The 16,558-nt window shown below is 44.9% G+C and overlaps 2 protein-coding genes across 2 annotated transcripts; one reads left to right on the forward strand and one right to left on the reverse strand.

Moving 5' to 3' along the window:
- Positions 1-132: 132 nt before the first annotated feature.
- Positions 133-2,955, forward strand: LOC114857645 (aquaporin-9-like). The gene is made up of 6 exons (XM_029154317.2): positions 133-320; positions 430-556; positions 1,172-1,309; positions 1,397-1,515; positions 1,878-2,095; positions 2,346-2,955. The coding sequence occupies exons 1-6, from the start codon at positions 219-221 to the stop codon at positions 2,560-2,562; spliced, it is 921 nt and encodes a 306-aa protein (XP_029010150.1). The 5' UTR covers positions 133-218; the 3' UTR covers positions 2,563-2,955.
- A 751-nt stretch (positions 2,956-3,706) lies between these two features.
- Positions 3,707-16,494, reverse strand: LOC114857455 (disintegrin and metalloproteinase domain-containing protein 10-like). Its single transcript, XM_029153960.2, has 16 exons — positions 16,318-16,494; positions 14,388-14,538; positions 13,039-13,157; positions 12,749-12,907; positions 12,125-12,225; positions 10,323-10,472; positions 9,767-9,859; positions 9,479-9,662; positions 8,900-9,063; positions 8,598-8,781; positions 7,791-7,941; positions 7,504-7,687; positions 7,288-7,396; positions 6,967-7,187; positions 6,743-6,869; positions 3,707-6,657 (listed from the first exon to the last, which is right to left on the reverse strand). The coding sequence occupies exons 1-16, from the start codon at positions 16,379-16,381 to the stop codon at positions 6,470-6,472; spliced, it is 2,349 nt and encodes a 782-aa protein (XP_029009793.1). The 5' UTR covers positions 16,382-16,494; the 3' UTR covers positions 3,707-6,469.
- Between the last annotated feature and the right edge of the window lie 64 nt (positions 16,495-16,558).

Raw genomic sequence — 16,558 nt, forward strand, 5'->3', positions numbered from 1 at the left:
CAAATGATGACTTTACTTAATTTATCCAGATGTTGATGAAATATAAAGCAACAAAATTACAAATCATCATCCTGCCCCCAATGTGAGGGCCTGTGAGTTGAGGCTGACGGATCAATGGCCTGTGCTGACTGGCTGTGGTGGGACAGAGGTGGAGATCCCACATCAGCCCTCGGCTCAGCTCACATCTGGCACTTTGGCAGCACTGGGCACAGTGATACATGGAAAGACCACACAAGAGAAGCATGAGGCAACACTGTGCTCTCAAACATGGAATATTCAAGGAATTCCTGGCAGAGTTCCTCGGGACATTTGTCTTAGTTGTAAGTAAAACCTTCCACTGAACATTTATTACACTTTAAACAGCCACTTATTGCGTTCAGCTTGTTCCAGATGCTCTTCACGGCTCTCCTCTTCCTCTGTGTTTCCCAGTTATTCGGCTGCGGCTCAGTGGCTCAGACTGTGCTCAGTCGAAACACCCTGGGTGAGCCTCTCACCGTGCACATCGGCTTCTCCGTGGGTCTGATGATGGCGGCGTACGTGGCTGGTGGAGTGTCAGGTGAGTATGAGCTTGTTCAGTTTCAGACGACCTCTGACTCCGATCCTGTGCACGCGACGGAACGTGTTCAGATGCTTTGTTGTGTGGCTCTATTCACTAATTCACAGCTTCTGATCCAACAACCGGTGACACTGATGTGATTATATAATTGGCTGGAGCCGCGTGCCGCCTTCACGGCCTCGGCGCCAGCGGGAACGTGCCAGCGCCCGCGCTCAATGGGTCGGCCATTGATCCGCAGCCTGTGCGGGGTCGTGCACAACCCTGGGCGCTGGATGTCCTGCAAACGCCATTGATCTGCCTGCGACCGAGGGCCGATCCCGCCCGAACGGGACCCAGCGGCCGCTTCCAAAACGCAGATCGCACGCAGGTTTACGGGAAGTGAGGCGACGTGGGCCGAGGTTGATTTGAGACGCTTTCTCACATTTTGGGTGAATTCATGGTGTGTGGCTATTCATTGCTCTGCCTCTTTGTCCCGAAACACGCATAACAAACTGCTGCTTGAAGCCGGGGGCTGCTGTCCGTCTGCTGCCTCTCGTAAAAGCGTCAGTCTGGCTCTGATGGATGTGACGCCCCCCCACTGAGCTCCTCCTCCTCCTCCTTTGTTCTGTGTCCCAGGGGGCCATGTCAACCCGGCCGTGTCTCTGGCCATGGTGATTCTGGGCAAACTGAAGATCTGGAAGTTCCCCTTCTACGTCATCGCTCAGTTTCTGGGCGCCTTCGCCGGAGCCGCCGCGGTGTTCGGCCTGTACTACGGTAAACACGCGCGGGCCGTCACAGGGGGGCGGGAGCCGTTCATGCTGTCACTCTGAGCGTCGGTCACAGCTCCGTGCGTCCCCACAGATGCCTTCATGGACTTCACCAGCGGGATTCTGTCCGTGACGGGAATCAACGCCACGGGTCACATCTTCGCTTCCTACCCAGCCAGGCACCTGTCCATCCTGGGGGGCTTCATCGATCAGGTGGGCCCACTGACCTCCACGCGTTCGCACGCTCGTTAAATACTGTCAGGTCTGGCGGTTGTGGCTAATGCACAATTGATTGGCCCATTTAGTTTAAGAACATCCCCTCTTTTGCTTAGTTTCATCACTAATGACCCGTTTCCTGGCATCCGCTGGAATGTTCAATCTATATTTCACACCGTCCTAAACGCCGCCTTCAGGCTGCTCAGCAGAACACACACACACACACACACACACACACACACACACACACACACACACACACACACACACACACACACACACACACACACACACACACAGCAGGTGAGTGAAGCGGGCCATCAGCACTGGGACGTGACCCGTGTGCGTTGCTGGTGCAGGTGGTGGGGACCGGCATGCTGGTCATGTGCATCCTCGCTATCATCGACGGTGGGAACATCGGCGCTCCTAAAGGCGTGGAGCCGCTGGCCATCGGCCTGGTCGTCATGGCCATCGGCGTGTCCATGGGACTGAACTGTGGCTACCCCCTGAACCCGGCCAGGGACCTGGGGCCTCGGCTCTTCACGGCTGTGGCAGGATGGGGGATGGAGGTGTTCAGGTATATAATAAGCATTCATTGCATTGCTTTGTTTCCGTTCAATCAATAAGATGTTCATTGAGGCGAAGTCCTCGGCTGTTGCATAACGTCACATGCACTGGACTCATGCAGTCGATCCAGTGATCAGCTTCTTTGTTGACCTTCACACACACACACACACACACACACACACACACACACACACACACACACACACACACACACACACACACACGCTCACTGTCTGTCTTCCCTCCACCGGCGTCGGCAGCACGGGCGACTACTGGTGGTGGATCCCCGTGGCCGGGCCCATGGTGGGGGGGGTCGTCGCCGCCATCATCTACTACCTGTTCATCGAGCTGCACCACCGCCGTGACGAACCCGAGAAGCCCCGCAAGGAGGAGGAGGAGGAGGAGGAAGATGAGGAAGATGAGGAGGACGAGGACAGCAGCCTGAAGGACAAATACGAGATGATCACCATGAGCTGAAGCGGACGTTGACCTCGGGTGGAGCTGATTTGAACACGCGAGCACAGCCTCCACCTGTAGAATAAACCCACAAATAACAGGAGTGAGATGATAAAAGCGTAAAAACCCACCTGAAAGCACACACACGGTCCTGTTATGACTTTTCTGTAAATAGTGTACTGTTCTCATTAAGAGTAAATAATAGTCAAGTGATAGTTCAGCATTTCTGTCATTTAGGTTTTAAGTTTGCTCCTTTTTTCTTTACTTGTTGTGACGTTATAATCTGTAGATTCATTTTTTTTTTGTAGATTTTGTTGTAATGTATGATCGTTTCCTTCCTCCTGTTCATTACTCATGTTTGTATTTCACAGTCGTAATTCGTGTACATTAAACTTTATACAAATATGCGTTTCACTTCAGGGACTCGCATCACTTCATCACTGACGCTCCATCATTGCATTCATCACCGAAAAGTGCATTTTTGTCAACAGAGTCAATTCTCCCTCTCAGTGTTTGTGTCGTTTCCCTCGTACGTCTCTGAGATCGCCGCGTGAGGAGAGAGACGACGGCAGCATCAATCTGCGAGTGCGCTCATTAGCCAGATTAGACAGAGAGAAGCGTCATGTGACCGCCATCGACTGGAGCACAGAACTTGCATTGAAAATCAGTAGCAGGCCAACTTTCATCACACGTGCACATGTGACGGCGTCCGACATTCACTCCCCTACAGTTGTTAGAAAAGGCATCAATAAGTAATGAATTACACTGCGTTGTTCTCCAGGGTCAGCTGTTAGCACCAGGGTCTGACCCACAGCAGAGGATGCCCGCCACAGCATTTAGGAGGCAAGATGAAACATTTCGGGCAAGATGCCGCTTTCAGAACATGACAAACACAGCGGAGGCCGCCATTAAGAGAACAAAAGACCAACGCAAAAAGCCATTCATGAGCAAAGCTTTTAGTCTGAATCCTTCTGAGCCTCTGCGTGAGAGTGTCGATGCTCAAAGCCTCATTAAGTGAACACTGCCCATTTGGAGCTGGGAGATGTTTTTCTCATATATTACATCCGTCAGCTGGTAATTAAAGAAACAATGGCCCTAACTGAGGCAGATGCTTCCAAACACCCGAGCTGCTGCAGCAATGAAGCCAAAGATCGCACACGCCGCAGACAGTAAACAGGGGTCTATTTTATTTTGAACAAGTCTTTTAATTAATGCATTTCAAGTACTCCAAAAATTACATCTCTGCACAATACAATTTGAAATTTTTTTAGTAAAAATGTTCAAAGTGAACAAAAATTTCCGATACTGTATAAAACACAGTGAACATTAAAATCAGACAGTAGTATTACTTTTTAATCTTGTGTTCTTTCAGCCTACATCACCTACGACATTTCAACTCAATTTGGACATTTTCAGTGCACGTTTATCTAAAAACTTTACCAAGACTACGAAATTAAAAAGAAAGTAAATTTACAGGCATTATTCTTCTGCTCGTCTACCCAAACCATGCCACAGGATAACGAAGACAAAAAATGAGAATGGAACATTAACGTCATCACACTGATTTGTTTTTACCATTGATGGTGGAGGAAGGTACCGAGCAAAGCAAACCCCAGTCCAACTAGCACATATAAGAACATAAATAACTTAGCAGAGAGGAAACTTTGTCACGTATGAACATCTTTGAACAACTTACTCTCGGATTAGAATACAAAAGAATGTTAACTGATGTATCAAAATGTCATTTTCATTTTTAAATGAAATGCTAATTTTCGAAGTACTGTACAAGTTTACATGTAAGTTCTCCAGGCGTAACGGGCGCGAGATCGAGCCTGGAGGGTGGAATTTAAAAAGGAGCTCCGTTTTGTACAGACGTAAGTTTCAGAAACCGTTGACCTCCCAAATTCATCTGCCATGAGAAAGAAACTGCTGAGACAATATATGTCCCCTCAAGAGCACATGTGTGATTATTAGGACCTTTAGGACAGTGCTGTAAGATATCACTTGCGATTAGTATTGCATGCATTCAAACAACAATAATGCTAGGATAAAGAAAAGTCAAAAAAATGTATTGTGCCGAACATAAATGCAAAATCCTGAGCTTTGTTCAGTCTGTGCCAAAGTTTGCACCCACATACCAAATCACTTCAATGGGTGAAATATCTGCACGTTAAATACTTCAAGGGATTTTGCATATCATGCCTACATCATCAAATCCTTTCAGTTAGTGTTAACCATTCTCCAAGCAGACAAGGGAGAAACACAAGACAAACAACCCAACGGAAACAAACAAACCCTGTCACATCTCCTTCCTTCCCTCGACTTTAAATAGCTCCAGAAGACTTCCAGGTGCTTCCTGTGTTTTACAAAACCTGTGCACAAAGATCAGCCTCATGAAGTGTATGGCACACTGATGTAAACTCACACTGTGGCCTGCACTAATGAGCTCTTAAGGGGATTCAGTCCACGATGAGATCTGCAGGTGAATTAAAAAAAATAATAATAAAAATAATAACGGGAAAAACTCAAACAGCGTCTTTGCTGTGAAATTTGTGAACACACTGAGAAATGTTAGTGAATAGTGTGACAATACTGCTGCTACACTGGTTCTTCCAGCTGAGACTAGCAAAGTAAATAGTGTTAAGTGACATACAAATGAATGAACTGTCATATTATTAAAGGTGTCTGCATGCCCACACTGAACAGTTCTTAGATTTGCTATCTTGAAGAATAATAGAACGACTCCTGCTTGTATCTTTTTGTACATCTTCTCCAGAGATGCTTTTTTAAAAATTACTTTCCACACCAATATCAAGTAACATGACACACTCTCACTTCTAAACTAAGCCACAGCATCCTGCACTTGTTCCCATGTCTTCATATCTGACCAGGTAGAATTATCTTTAGCTTCAGTTAGTGGTTATTCATGTTCATTATCATAAACGAAACAACAAAATTAACAATATGAAGTGTAAACTACGTAGGCGGTCTTCGCTTTCAGTACCCAACACTCTAAACTTCATCTAGCTTGTTACACACCATGAACAAAACATGTTAGACAATTAAAAAAAAAAAAACCTTGAACAATGAAGGCGTAAAATGCTCGATATGATGATCTTCAAAGTTGAAACCAAGGAATCTAACAAAAGTGAAAGAGATCCACCTGACTGGACAACTGCAACGAGAACTCGATGGCCTCGAATCCTCAACAACAGCGTCCAAGGAACTCATCGAAACCGTTAATTCTTCATTTATGCGTTAAAGAGTCCTGAGAGCACTAACCAAAAAATCCAAAGAAAAAAAGTGGAGAATTACACATTTACAGTAGAAGAAAGAGTTTGTTTTCATTTATGATACACTAAGTATGTACAGTCACATGCAGAAGACTTGTCTGCACGAGAGACCGAAGCCTGTGTCTTTTGCCATTTGACATGTGTAAATCACAAAAGTGCCGCAATCCCAACTGAGCGTCTCTTATTCCTGGCTAGAATGGCGAAAGAGAAGCACGGAACAGTTCACCAGTAGCCACGGGCAGGTCACTCAAGAAGACGTTGCAATAGAAGAAAAACTAAGGAAAAGGAAAAAGAAGAACCCACATCACAGAATGTACTAAAGCTACGCATGGTTCCTTAACTCCTTGGCACTCCTTCAAAAAAAAATATAAAGAAAAGAAAAGGGGTGGAAAAAGACGCAAGATCGCACTGCACTGGAAATGGCTGATGGTCGAGTCCACGCCACAAAGAGCCAATCAAGTCGCTAGATTGTGTTTTCTCTTTTTCAAGTGTCTGTTTCGTCTGCAGATGGAGGATATGATGATGACTAACAACCATGTCAGGCTTTTCTTTGGATGGAGTGACGCTTTTGTTTCCCACTGTAGGCACAAGGAGGAGCCAAGGCATTGGGGGAGGGAGGGGTGGAGTACAGGGTCTCAGCGTCTCATCTGGCCCATCTGATAGTTCTCTCTGGGCTGACGGTGGTGCCTCTGGGGCTGCGCCTGCCGCTGTTGCTGCCTCTGGGGTTGTCGCTGGCCACCGTGTCCACCGTGACCGTGCGGGTGCTGGGACTGTTGCACCTGGGAGCTGGCGTGCTGCTGCGCTCGTCGCCTCTTCAAAGTGCCTGTCAAGAAAAGGGTCAGTTAGTGAAACAAACAATAATAAGGAAGCTCCGTAGCGTTAGGGTTCACGTAATTCTCTGGACTCACCTGGAAGGGGTTTGGGAGGGGGAAGTTTGGGGTTACTGCTCGGCGTATGCACACTACAGATTTTGATGAAGCCAGCCATGAGCATGATGAGAGCAATGCCCATCAACAGCACTGCCCACCAATGAGCCTAGAGCCGAGAGCGAAGCACAAATCAAATACCAATCCATGCAATAAAAATCTGCTTCGATGAATGGGCCAAGCAGAGTCAGGAAGTGGGCGCGTACCACAATCCACTCTGCAATGTTCTCGTAGAGCTCCGGGTTGAAGATGGCCTTCTTTAGCCTGGCAAGCGGCCCGTCAGCATCCACCAGACGACACTTCATGAACACGTCGCAGTAGCCCTTGAAGTCGTTGCAAGGTGAGCCGGCCGGCAGGGTGGTCACTCTCTTGTTAAAGAAGCGAGCCAGGCGCTCGGATCCCGTGCTGCTGCACGTGTTGGGATTCACTGTGGAGATGAGTCATAGCGGACACAGTTCAAATGACACAGACAAACTTCACTAGTGCTTTATCTAGAAAAATATCCAGGAGAAAGGTAAAGGAGTTACTCTTCTCCATGCAGCACACGTGGCACAGCTCGGTCTCGTCTTTGCCTTCTTGGCTGGCACAGGTGCATGATTCAAGCCCATACTTTTCACAGATGGATCCGGAGCAGCCCTGCGGGGGAGAAGCACAGGCGCAGGCAAGATCAGACACTGACTGGTATTAGCATGAAGTTGCTATAACAACCAGTTTGTCCAGCGCTCCAGTTTTTAGCCACTCACCCCGTTGAGGCAAACTTGGGTCTCTCCATGGCAGGCGGTGAAGTTGGCCTTGGGCTCGGAGGTGGGACACTGGGCACTGACTCCATTACACATGCCCTGGTGAGCACACTCGGACTCCTCCCTGCACTTCTCATTCTGACCCTTATGAGTGCACTCAATAGTACAACAAGGACCCTGGCTGGGACTGTAGTAAAAAGACACACGTGTTGATTTAATAATCACAGAAGAGCTGGCAGAACGGCTGAAAGTAGAAAATGTACTAGCTATAGATTAACGTCCATATTTACCTGCACACTTTATTAGGCTTTAGTTTACACTTCTTATTGTCAGGCTGATTAGCATCATAGCAGCACACGTCCCTGCACTGATCACTGTAGCCACAGTCACACTCCTCTCCTATCTCGACCAGGCCGTTGCCACAGATGGGCTGACCAGACTCTGTTTGGGAAAGAAAAACAAACACTGAGTCTGGTGTGGCAGAGCTACGTCTTCTTGTTCACTCTTTACCGAGCGCTAAAGGCGTACGAGAAATCATTTGCTACGAAACTAAACAAATACAGTTGTAGTATAATGAGTAGTTGCGATAACGTGACAACAAAACCCGAGCGTTTAAACAGAAGCTGAGCCTTGTGGGAGCCCAGTGCAGCATTAGTCCCACACAAACACCCTCATTAGTCTGTTGGTGGAAAAGCAGAAACGTCAGGCAGCGTTTGGAAGCTGATACGCAGCACTGAATTTACACACCCAGCACACCTACAACTGGTATAGTTTGATTTCATTTATCTTAGAGTTGTATTATGCTGGCGAGTCCAAAGCGAAAATAGATCAGCAATAGTACAATTCCACCATCTGCCAGATACTGTAAAAATAATACTGGACTGAAGCCAGAACTGTCTTTTAAAGCCAATAGCAGGCAGGAGTTGTGTATTTTTAGTTACCTAGACCGATTCTCCAACCACTACTCAGGTTAAAACACTCCCACAGTCATCAGAGTGTGTTTGAATCTGCACAGTACTTTGGCTTCTCCTCAGTCAGAAGCAAATGGACTGTTAGGTAAAAGTCTAACGCCCAGTAGTGCAGGCAGACAAACGTACCAACAAAACAGCTGCTCCTCTTTTTGTCCAGCACTTGGCTGATGTTGCGAATGCTACAGATGGAGAACTTATTGTTGTTGAGCTTGTCTCCAGATGTAGCTCTCGCATACATTATGTAATTGCCCTTTTCCTTCTTGTCCTGGCTCTTGGATTCTCCTGGGGTGCACTCGGACCCAGAGTCGTGCTGGGAGCAGGCAGAAAAAGAAAAACAATCAATCATAAAAGAATAAATGACAATGACTATGAACCCCTGTTAAATCCCTTCTAACTATGCAGAACTGTGGTACACTGCAGTAACTCACCGGGGAGCCAAAGTTGTGTCCTACTTCATGTGCAAAAGTGATATGGGATACTTTTGGAGGAACGTGGGAGGCATAGTTCTGTACGGTGATTATACCCGTGTTGAGAGACTTCTTTTTTCCGTCTGAGTACAGCTTGCTTTTTTCACAGATGCCTCCGGAGCTCCCTGAGAAGAAGAAAAAAAAACCCTAGAACAAATGTTCTTCCAAACCACAAAACACGAAGGACTTTGCTCCCAGAGAAAAGGAAATGGGATCAACGTCAAAACAATTATTTTACACTGATGACACAATGTTGTAACTTAACTTCTACCTAAAAGTCTGGATGTTCTGCCATCATGTGAATGCGGTGGTTACTACTGAACCACATGAGGAAAAGAGAGCAGCCAATTTACGGAGGTAGGACCATGAAAAACATGAAATGCAAACCTCAAGTTTATATTTGAAGGTAAAAACCCTGAGATGCTTTCTGAACTGTACGATGGCTCAAAATGTTCTGCATTTGTTTTATGTTGCCTTAAAAATATAACCGGCCGTTTGGAATTGCTCATCACTGACGACACATGGAATGTGTTTCCGTACCTGAGGGGGCTCCCACCCAGGCCAGACCCAACACTCCATCATCAAAGTCTCTGTCAGTGAACACGTAAGCCAAGCAGTAGTCGTCATGGTTCTGCTCCGAGTTCAGCTCTAGGAACTTCTCCACACCAATATTGGCAAAGCGGAATGGGTTGGACCGGTCCCTCTCGTCTGTGGTAGTGTTTATCTACAAAAATAAATGAATAAATAAATAAAAGTATTCTTATAAGTTCAGGAGAAAAGAATGTAATTAAATCCAAATAGAAAACTGAAAATAACCACAGAACTCACTCTGATCCTTTTCACCATGAAGCTAATGTTGCGAATACCCATGAAGTCTGTACCCTGATATATAGCATCAATGGCCTTCACATGACTGGAAATCTGAAATGAGAGAGATATGATTGTGACTCATCAGCAGATTCAGGCTTTACTGCGAGTATAATATAAAGAAACTAAGTACACATGAATTGACTACTACTGTATTTATGTTCACATGTATTAAATTATTCATAACTCGCAGCTAATCAACAACAAAATACTTCTTAAATATAACATATCTCCTTGGAAAGAGACATTTCTATTTCCCAGGAAATCAGAGGAGGGTGCATATAACCCTGATTAAGATTGATTTTATGTGGTTTTTAATCTCTTGCGCTGAATAAGTAGCATTATTGCAACACTAATTAGGTGTTACCCTTTACACTAATTAGCTGTTGCAGCTGCTTAGGAATTCACCTCTGCACCAGCACCACCAGACATAAAATTTCTGCACTGACTGTGTTAATCTAATTTTAACAGCGCTGCAGTAGCATATGTCAAGCAGGCAGCGGTGGCCGCCTATTACCTGAGCAATCACAGCCTCTCTGGACTTGTAGTACTTGTAGAAGAGGTGGTCAGTCTGAATAAAAAGCTGGCAGGTGTTTTTCTCAGCCTGGGCCATCCTCTTCTTCCTCAGCAGCAGAGGGCCATTGGAGTCTGACTCCGTGGGAAGCTCCTGGCACGAACAGCACAACAAAGAACAGTTAAAACACACAATACACTGTTTATACACCACAACGGTGGCTAAATAAAGATGCCTGGTATTTTAGGACTGCATGTTCCACAGCACAGTTGCAGTTCATGAACACACTGCAGCTAAAAAGTGTGTGTGTGTGTGTGTGTGTGTGTGTGTGTGTGTGTGTGTGTGTGTGTGTGTGTGTCTACAAAACGTGGTGAAAAAGAGGAAGAAATACTAAGAACAGCCCAGCAACAAAGCATCAAATTAAAACTAATGATTTGGTTTTAGAGAAAGAACCTTTTAAGAAACAAATCCAGAAAACCATTAGCTGCTTATATCTTTTTTGCAGTTTTATGTAGTTCCAGTTTGTCGCTCCCATGTATCACCGATTCATCTGAGCCAGACAGAGCTAAAAATAAAACGGTAGCAATATTGGAAGAAACCAAACCCATATGGAAACTTAATTTACAATATTGAAATAGTTCTGGGGATTTCACTTTATTTCCTTTATTATATAGAATTAATTTTAACCGACATATTTTGTTATACACTTGAAAAAGGAGGAGAATATGTTCACAAGCTATGTTTGTTAGTCAATACTGTCTGCTTTAATTGAATAACATTTTATCCATTTATGGAAGAATGTGAGATCAGTAACACCATGAAACAGGACAACTGTCTCATCCAACAACGCTATACTTTATACTTGATGTCATTAAGCACATACGGTATGGCTATTTTACTGTTTGTGGAATACAGTACATAAAACAATATAACCTGTGAAAAACTAAGAAGTGACTTATGGTTAGAATTTCATGCATTTGAGATTAATTTTCAGTTTTCTTAATGTTCATGTGAAGCAGAAATCTCTACTGAAGTGAGGGATTAGAGAAACCTGATTTCCCCAGGTAGATTCCTGCTAGAGAACGCCAAGTATTCATGTAACTGGGTTTCTGAAGTTTGCATGCGAGACAAAAACAAAGATAGAGCAAGTAGTGGAGTGGAGTGGGTGGATGAAGGGGGGCTTCATTACGTGGAGCAATGCCTTAAACAACTCTTCCCAAAGTCCAAATAAAACTGACACTCAAGTCTAAAGCAAAGTCGGTTTCCACTGCACGCTTATTAAAATCAAGGAAACTTTACTGGGAAAGACTGTTTTGTCTGCCTGTGTTTCTTTCTCGACTGTTGCTGCCAGTCAGCTCAGAAAAAAGTAAAAAAAGATCAGAAAGCAGAATCTTTTGCCTCTGTAAACTTTAAATCTTTGAGCCATGTTTCCGAAAGTCTGAGACAAGGAAGAAATCTAACAACTATCTGTTACATGTATGTGAATGTAGAGTAACTAGGCTCTTTAGGTGCTCGTACTTGTAGTGTCTCAGTAGCTTAATTGATATTTAATGACTTGAGGACAGTCTTTAAGCTTATGTGTTCTGTAATTTCAGGCTTTGAGTTATAGTTTACAATTGTAATTTAAAATGAAGCATTAAAGCTTAAAAAAACCCTCCTTCCTGCTGAAGCAATGAGCTAATTAATCACATAGACATGTATTAAATGACTATATACAAGCTCAGAATAAAAAGTGGCCCTGTGTGTATCTGATGCTGCTTTGTTCAATGGGGTGAGGCTTTACGGTGGTGCGTGGTGTACTTCACCTTGGGTTGCTCCTCCATGGCAGATGCTTGGTACTTCTTCATTTTTTCAAACACCGAGCTATCGGCACAGCCTCCCTCTGGGCCGTACTTGTGCGGGTAGTCTGAGTGAGAGAGACAGACACAACACTGTTAGGATTATGGGAGACAATGTTAGCTACTTAACCCCCTGAGTCACTCTATTTCTGGTGCTATTCATGATCAGCTAATGGATGTACTTACACACCACTTGAGCCTAGCTTAGCTGTGCGAGCTGTTACTTCACTGTCGCTCTCATTAGCGATTCCTCTCACATTTCTGTGTAATTTGCCCCTCAGCCACATACTATTATGTACACAGATGATTTGAAATTATGGGGTGCCAGTGTAGTGAAGTGTGCTCAGTGTTCACTACCAGGAGCAACACTGTAAAGACTGCTTAAATGTGCCAGCAGCCCCAGAGAAAGCGCATGTTCCTCAGCTAATGAGAACCCTGGGTGTCCCTGGTCCCTGGGGCATGATCACACCAGTCTGCCTGCATCAGCTCAGCTGCCCTTCTTATACATTTTTGATTACATATTTATATATTTTTGTATCCAATTACTGTATACATACTCAGTGATTATAAGGGAAAATGCTGGAGACTCACGTATATCATCTTCGTGGTAAATGACAGAGTGGAAGGGCACATCTTTGCCCTTGAGGTATCTATCAATGGGCTCCACGTAGTAGGTTCCATGGTAACTCTGAATAAAGCCCTCAAACTTGCCATCTACAATGGAGCCGTGAGTCAAAGTACCTTTCTCCCCTGGAAAGACAGACACAAACGCACAAAACCACCAGTTCAAATGTCATGAATGTGAGAAACAAAATGTGCAGGGCTGCATCACTTTTTAACACACTGACACAAACTACTTTACATATGAAGGACAGACTCACCATAGATTTCTCCAGTGTAGATATGAGAGGTATCATATGGAATCTCATCTCCTGAAACATCTACCTTCAGGTCTGGGGCAAACAAGGAAGTATCCCTCTTCATCCGTAAATTAAAATGCCTGTGATGAGAACAAGATGACTATAAGCAATACAAAATAAAAACACACTGATGTAATTGTCATTATGTTATTATAAAAGGTTTTGAGACAATGTATTCTGTATGCATATAAAGAGGTTTGTGTCTTTGGCTCAAAACGATGTCTCCTTAATTATTCATGCCTTAAAGTGTGCGCCTATGGACGTGGGGGTGTACCTGAATTTGGCCTCAATTTGGGAGGTAAGCAATATTCACACTGCCTTTGAGAATAAGGAAAATGCAAATGAAGGAGGAAAAGGATGATATAGTTAGTCTACACAGTGCTCGTGTTGTATGCCTGTGTTTTCTACATGTCAGCATACAGTGGCTAAACTAACAGAGAAAGCCAATGACTTAAATATAGAAATTTTACATATGGTGCAGCATTACATAATAACCAGGCCCAAAGATGAAGCAGTTATTATTACCAAACATGCTATTTTCTGCTAAGGTGTAGACTGAGTGTATTTCACATGAGGTGTAGATGTATTCCTTTAACAGCAAAACCAAGGAAAGGCTGATGATATGTTGTGTATTGAAGTTAACAACCTGAGCTGAGTCAATGGCTTTTTTATGTCTATTTACACAGCGGTTGTGGTTCCACTCCCTATAAGGCAACATTAGACTTTGGAGTTTGGAACAGCAGGCCCTGCTAGAGGCAGGATGATAACGGTCTTACCGAGCGCCTACCCAGATGGTCTTTGTTATGAAGACTATAGACATTTTCTACAAAACAATGCTGCTCCTTTAAAATACAATACAGTAACCATGACGATGGCTATATGTAGCTGTACATCTATCTTCCAGAGCCTGAGGAAGCTCCACCCATGTATCATATGCATAGAAACAACCTAGAAATGCCTAACGCCTAATCCATCACAGGGCTAACCCACCCATACTCAGATTCTAATTTACCCGACCTCCAGTCGGAAGAAGAACACAATACTACAGGAACTACTTATTTTCCTTCAAATTATTATATTTAAAAAATAAAATTAAATACTCTCAAGTTAACCATACAATCTGACTGTTTGCATTCCTATGGAAGGCAAAAAAGCAGAAAAGCTAAAAAGCAAGTCAAATTCATAGCGCAGATTTTGCCCACATAGTTTAAGCCACAAACAACATGGGCAAAACACAACATAAATAAAATAAAGAGATACATGAGGACACATAAAAACTAAGGTTTCATGTAAAAAAAAAAGTGACAAACCTTCCATGAGCATGAAACTCTAAATGGAGAAACTTGTCTTCATGCGAGAGCGCTCTCTTGGCTCGCTGATGTTTGCTGTGCACAAGCTCTGTGTCATAGGAGAGGCCTTCGTAGTGATAGATGTACTTGTTCAGGGGATTTCTGTAGTGTCCTGTAAAGAACAGAGCAGGCATTGTTATAAGCCAGGCCATTAACACGTATGCTTAGAAGAATGACAACACTGTCATTCATCTGCACTGCATCTGTACGGGCATACACACGTATATGAGAATGTGTTACATAGACATCAAAGAATATAAAAAGGGCTAAAATATGCAAAAAGGAGACAAAAGGTCCTCTGCTGCAAAGTAGCCAACATCCAAGTCCACTATTTTCCACCAGCCTTAGTGCCACTGTGCATGTTCTGAGCAGATGGCACAATAGTTTAGTACCGTACGCGTTAAGATAACTTCACAAATCCCCCCAAAAATGGATGATCAGGCAGACATTTGACAGGCAGGATTAAGATGATGGAAAGTGACAGCGAACCCAGTAAGGCCTGCGTTTTGAAATTCAGCTAAATCTATTTAAGTCAGATGGATGCCAGTTTTGGAGCTGTGCTCAACAACAGCCCCCAGCGTCACAGCATAAATATTTCGCCACTAGAAGAGTGGGTGGTGGGCTCGAAGGAAAAAGGCTCCTCAAACACCTCCAACCATTTCACCAACTGCTTCACACTTAAAGGCTGCCTGACAAACCACATTTCAAGAGAAATCTGTGACTTCGCTTGGGCCATTTTGAAAACGCTCTTCTATTTAGATCACTGCCCCATTACCAAAGTAATGTATTTTCAGAGGCCACAGAATATGTGATTAGTATTCCCTGACAGGCAATTACGCTTGACTAGTGAGCCATAAATTACAGGATGCAGGGTAAGTATGTAGCAAAGATGGGTAAGCAGCCCAGGCCTAAGCTAGTTCTCCGTTCATGTGCATTATGAAATATTTAGGCGCTAACATTAAATTTTTCATTGAGGTGACTATGAGAAGTGAAGGCAGTGGCTATTCTGAAACTCCTTAATTTCCCAGGGACTAGAACCTATAGAAACCTACATTTATTTGATCAAGGCTATTCAGGCACCCACACAACCAACATTAAGCCCACATTCAATTATATGAAGTGCCGTCAAACGCGTCTTTTGCTGCCAATTTGTCAAACATAATGAGTCGGTTATGTGTGTGTGGATTTTTAATTCTTCCAGTGTAACAGTGTGACGATAGAGACGAAACGTGGCCTTTGCACGAGCTGCAAGGAATAAAATGGACAATGCAAATAACCCGGATTTATCCTTGAAACAGCATCGGCCAAGTTAATCCAAAGTTATGCTGCTAATGCCACAGTAACAAGGAGCAGCGAGGAAAACCTCAGCAGTGACAACACGGGAAACAAAATGATGGCAGCAAACGTAAATAGTGGTGGAGGCGCAGGTCTGATACAATAAACACACTGTCTGACATTCGGCCCCTTTCACTCAGTCTTGTTTCTGACAACATCCTTAACGTTAGCGGCTAACGCGTTAGCTAGCGGCGGGCTAACGGTCCGTTATCGGAGCCCGTATCACCATCTTCTCATGACAATGGCTGTCGCCGCGATTCGCAGCACAACAACAAAACCGAGGCGAAGCTCGCCGCACGACCGGTGACAGCGCGCCGGAGCAGCGCGGCGACGTCGCTTCGTCCCGACAAACCGCGGCGAGCGCGTGGCCCCGACGCTGCGCAGCGCTCGTCGGGCAGCAGTGAATCGGTGAAAAGGGCGCAGTCCCGCTCACAACAAGCAGGCCCGCTGATCCCTGCCGCTAGCTCCCAGGCTATCCGCTTTTCTGCCCCGCTCAGCCGCCGCGCCGCGGATTCAACGCGACTTGCGGGGTCTCCGCTGCCAAGCCGCCACTCACCTTGAGTGTAGTTTAGTAGATACGCGCAGAGCAACGCTTTGAGGAGCAGATCTGACAAAGCCATTGTTAGAGCATTGATGCCGTTTTCACTTTATTGTCCTACTTAGATAGGCGCAGACGCCCTGTGTGTTTATTGCAGCTTCCTCTCATCGCCTCCTCGCTCCTGCGTCATGACGTCACGCGCAGGGCAGACGGGCATCCCTTCCCCCAAGCGCATCCACGATCCACCCCCCCCCCCCAT

This window comes from Betta splendens, chromosome 6 (assembly GCF_900634795.4).
Source record: "Betta splendens chromosome 6, fBetSpl5.4, whole genome shotgun sequence".
Taxonomy (NCBI): domain Eukaryota; kingdom Metazoa; phylum Chordata; class Actinopteri; order Anabantiformes; family Osphronemidae; genus Betta; species Betta splendens.

Bases quoted from the DNA above. Each gene is read 5' to 3' on its own strand.
- LOC114857645 (XM_029154317.2), top strand. From the start codon at position 219: ATGGAAAGACCACACAAGAGAAGCATGAGGCAACACTGTGCTCTCAAA. The intron at 321-429 runs GTAAGTAAAACC...TGTGTTTCCCAG, and splicing joins TCGGGACATTTGTCTTAGTT to TTATTCGGCTGCGGCTCAGT. The intron at 557-1,171 runs GTGAGTATGAGC...TCTGTGTCCCAG, and splicing joins CGTGGCTGGTGGAGTGTCAG to GGGGCCATGTCAACCCGGCC.
- LOC114857455 (XM_029153960.2), bottom strand. From the start codon at position 16,381: ATGGCTTTGTCAGATCTGCTCCTCAAAGCGTTGCTCTGCGCGTATCTA. The intron at 12,226-12,748 runs GTGAGTCTCCAG...TCTCTCACTCAG, and splicing joins TTACCACGAAGATGATATAC to ACTACCCGCACAAGTACGGC. The intron at 9,064-9,478 runs GTACGGAAACAC...TCTTCTTCTCAG, and splicing joins CTGGGTGGGAGCCCCCTCAG to GGAGCTCCGGAGGCATCTGT.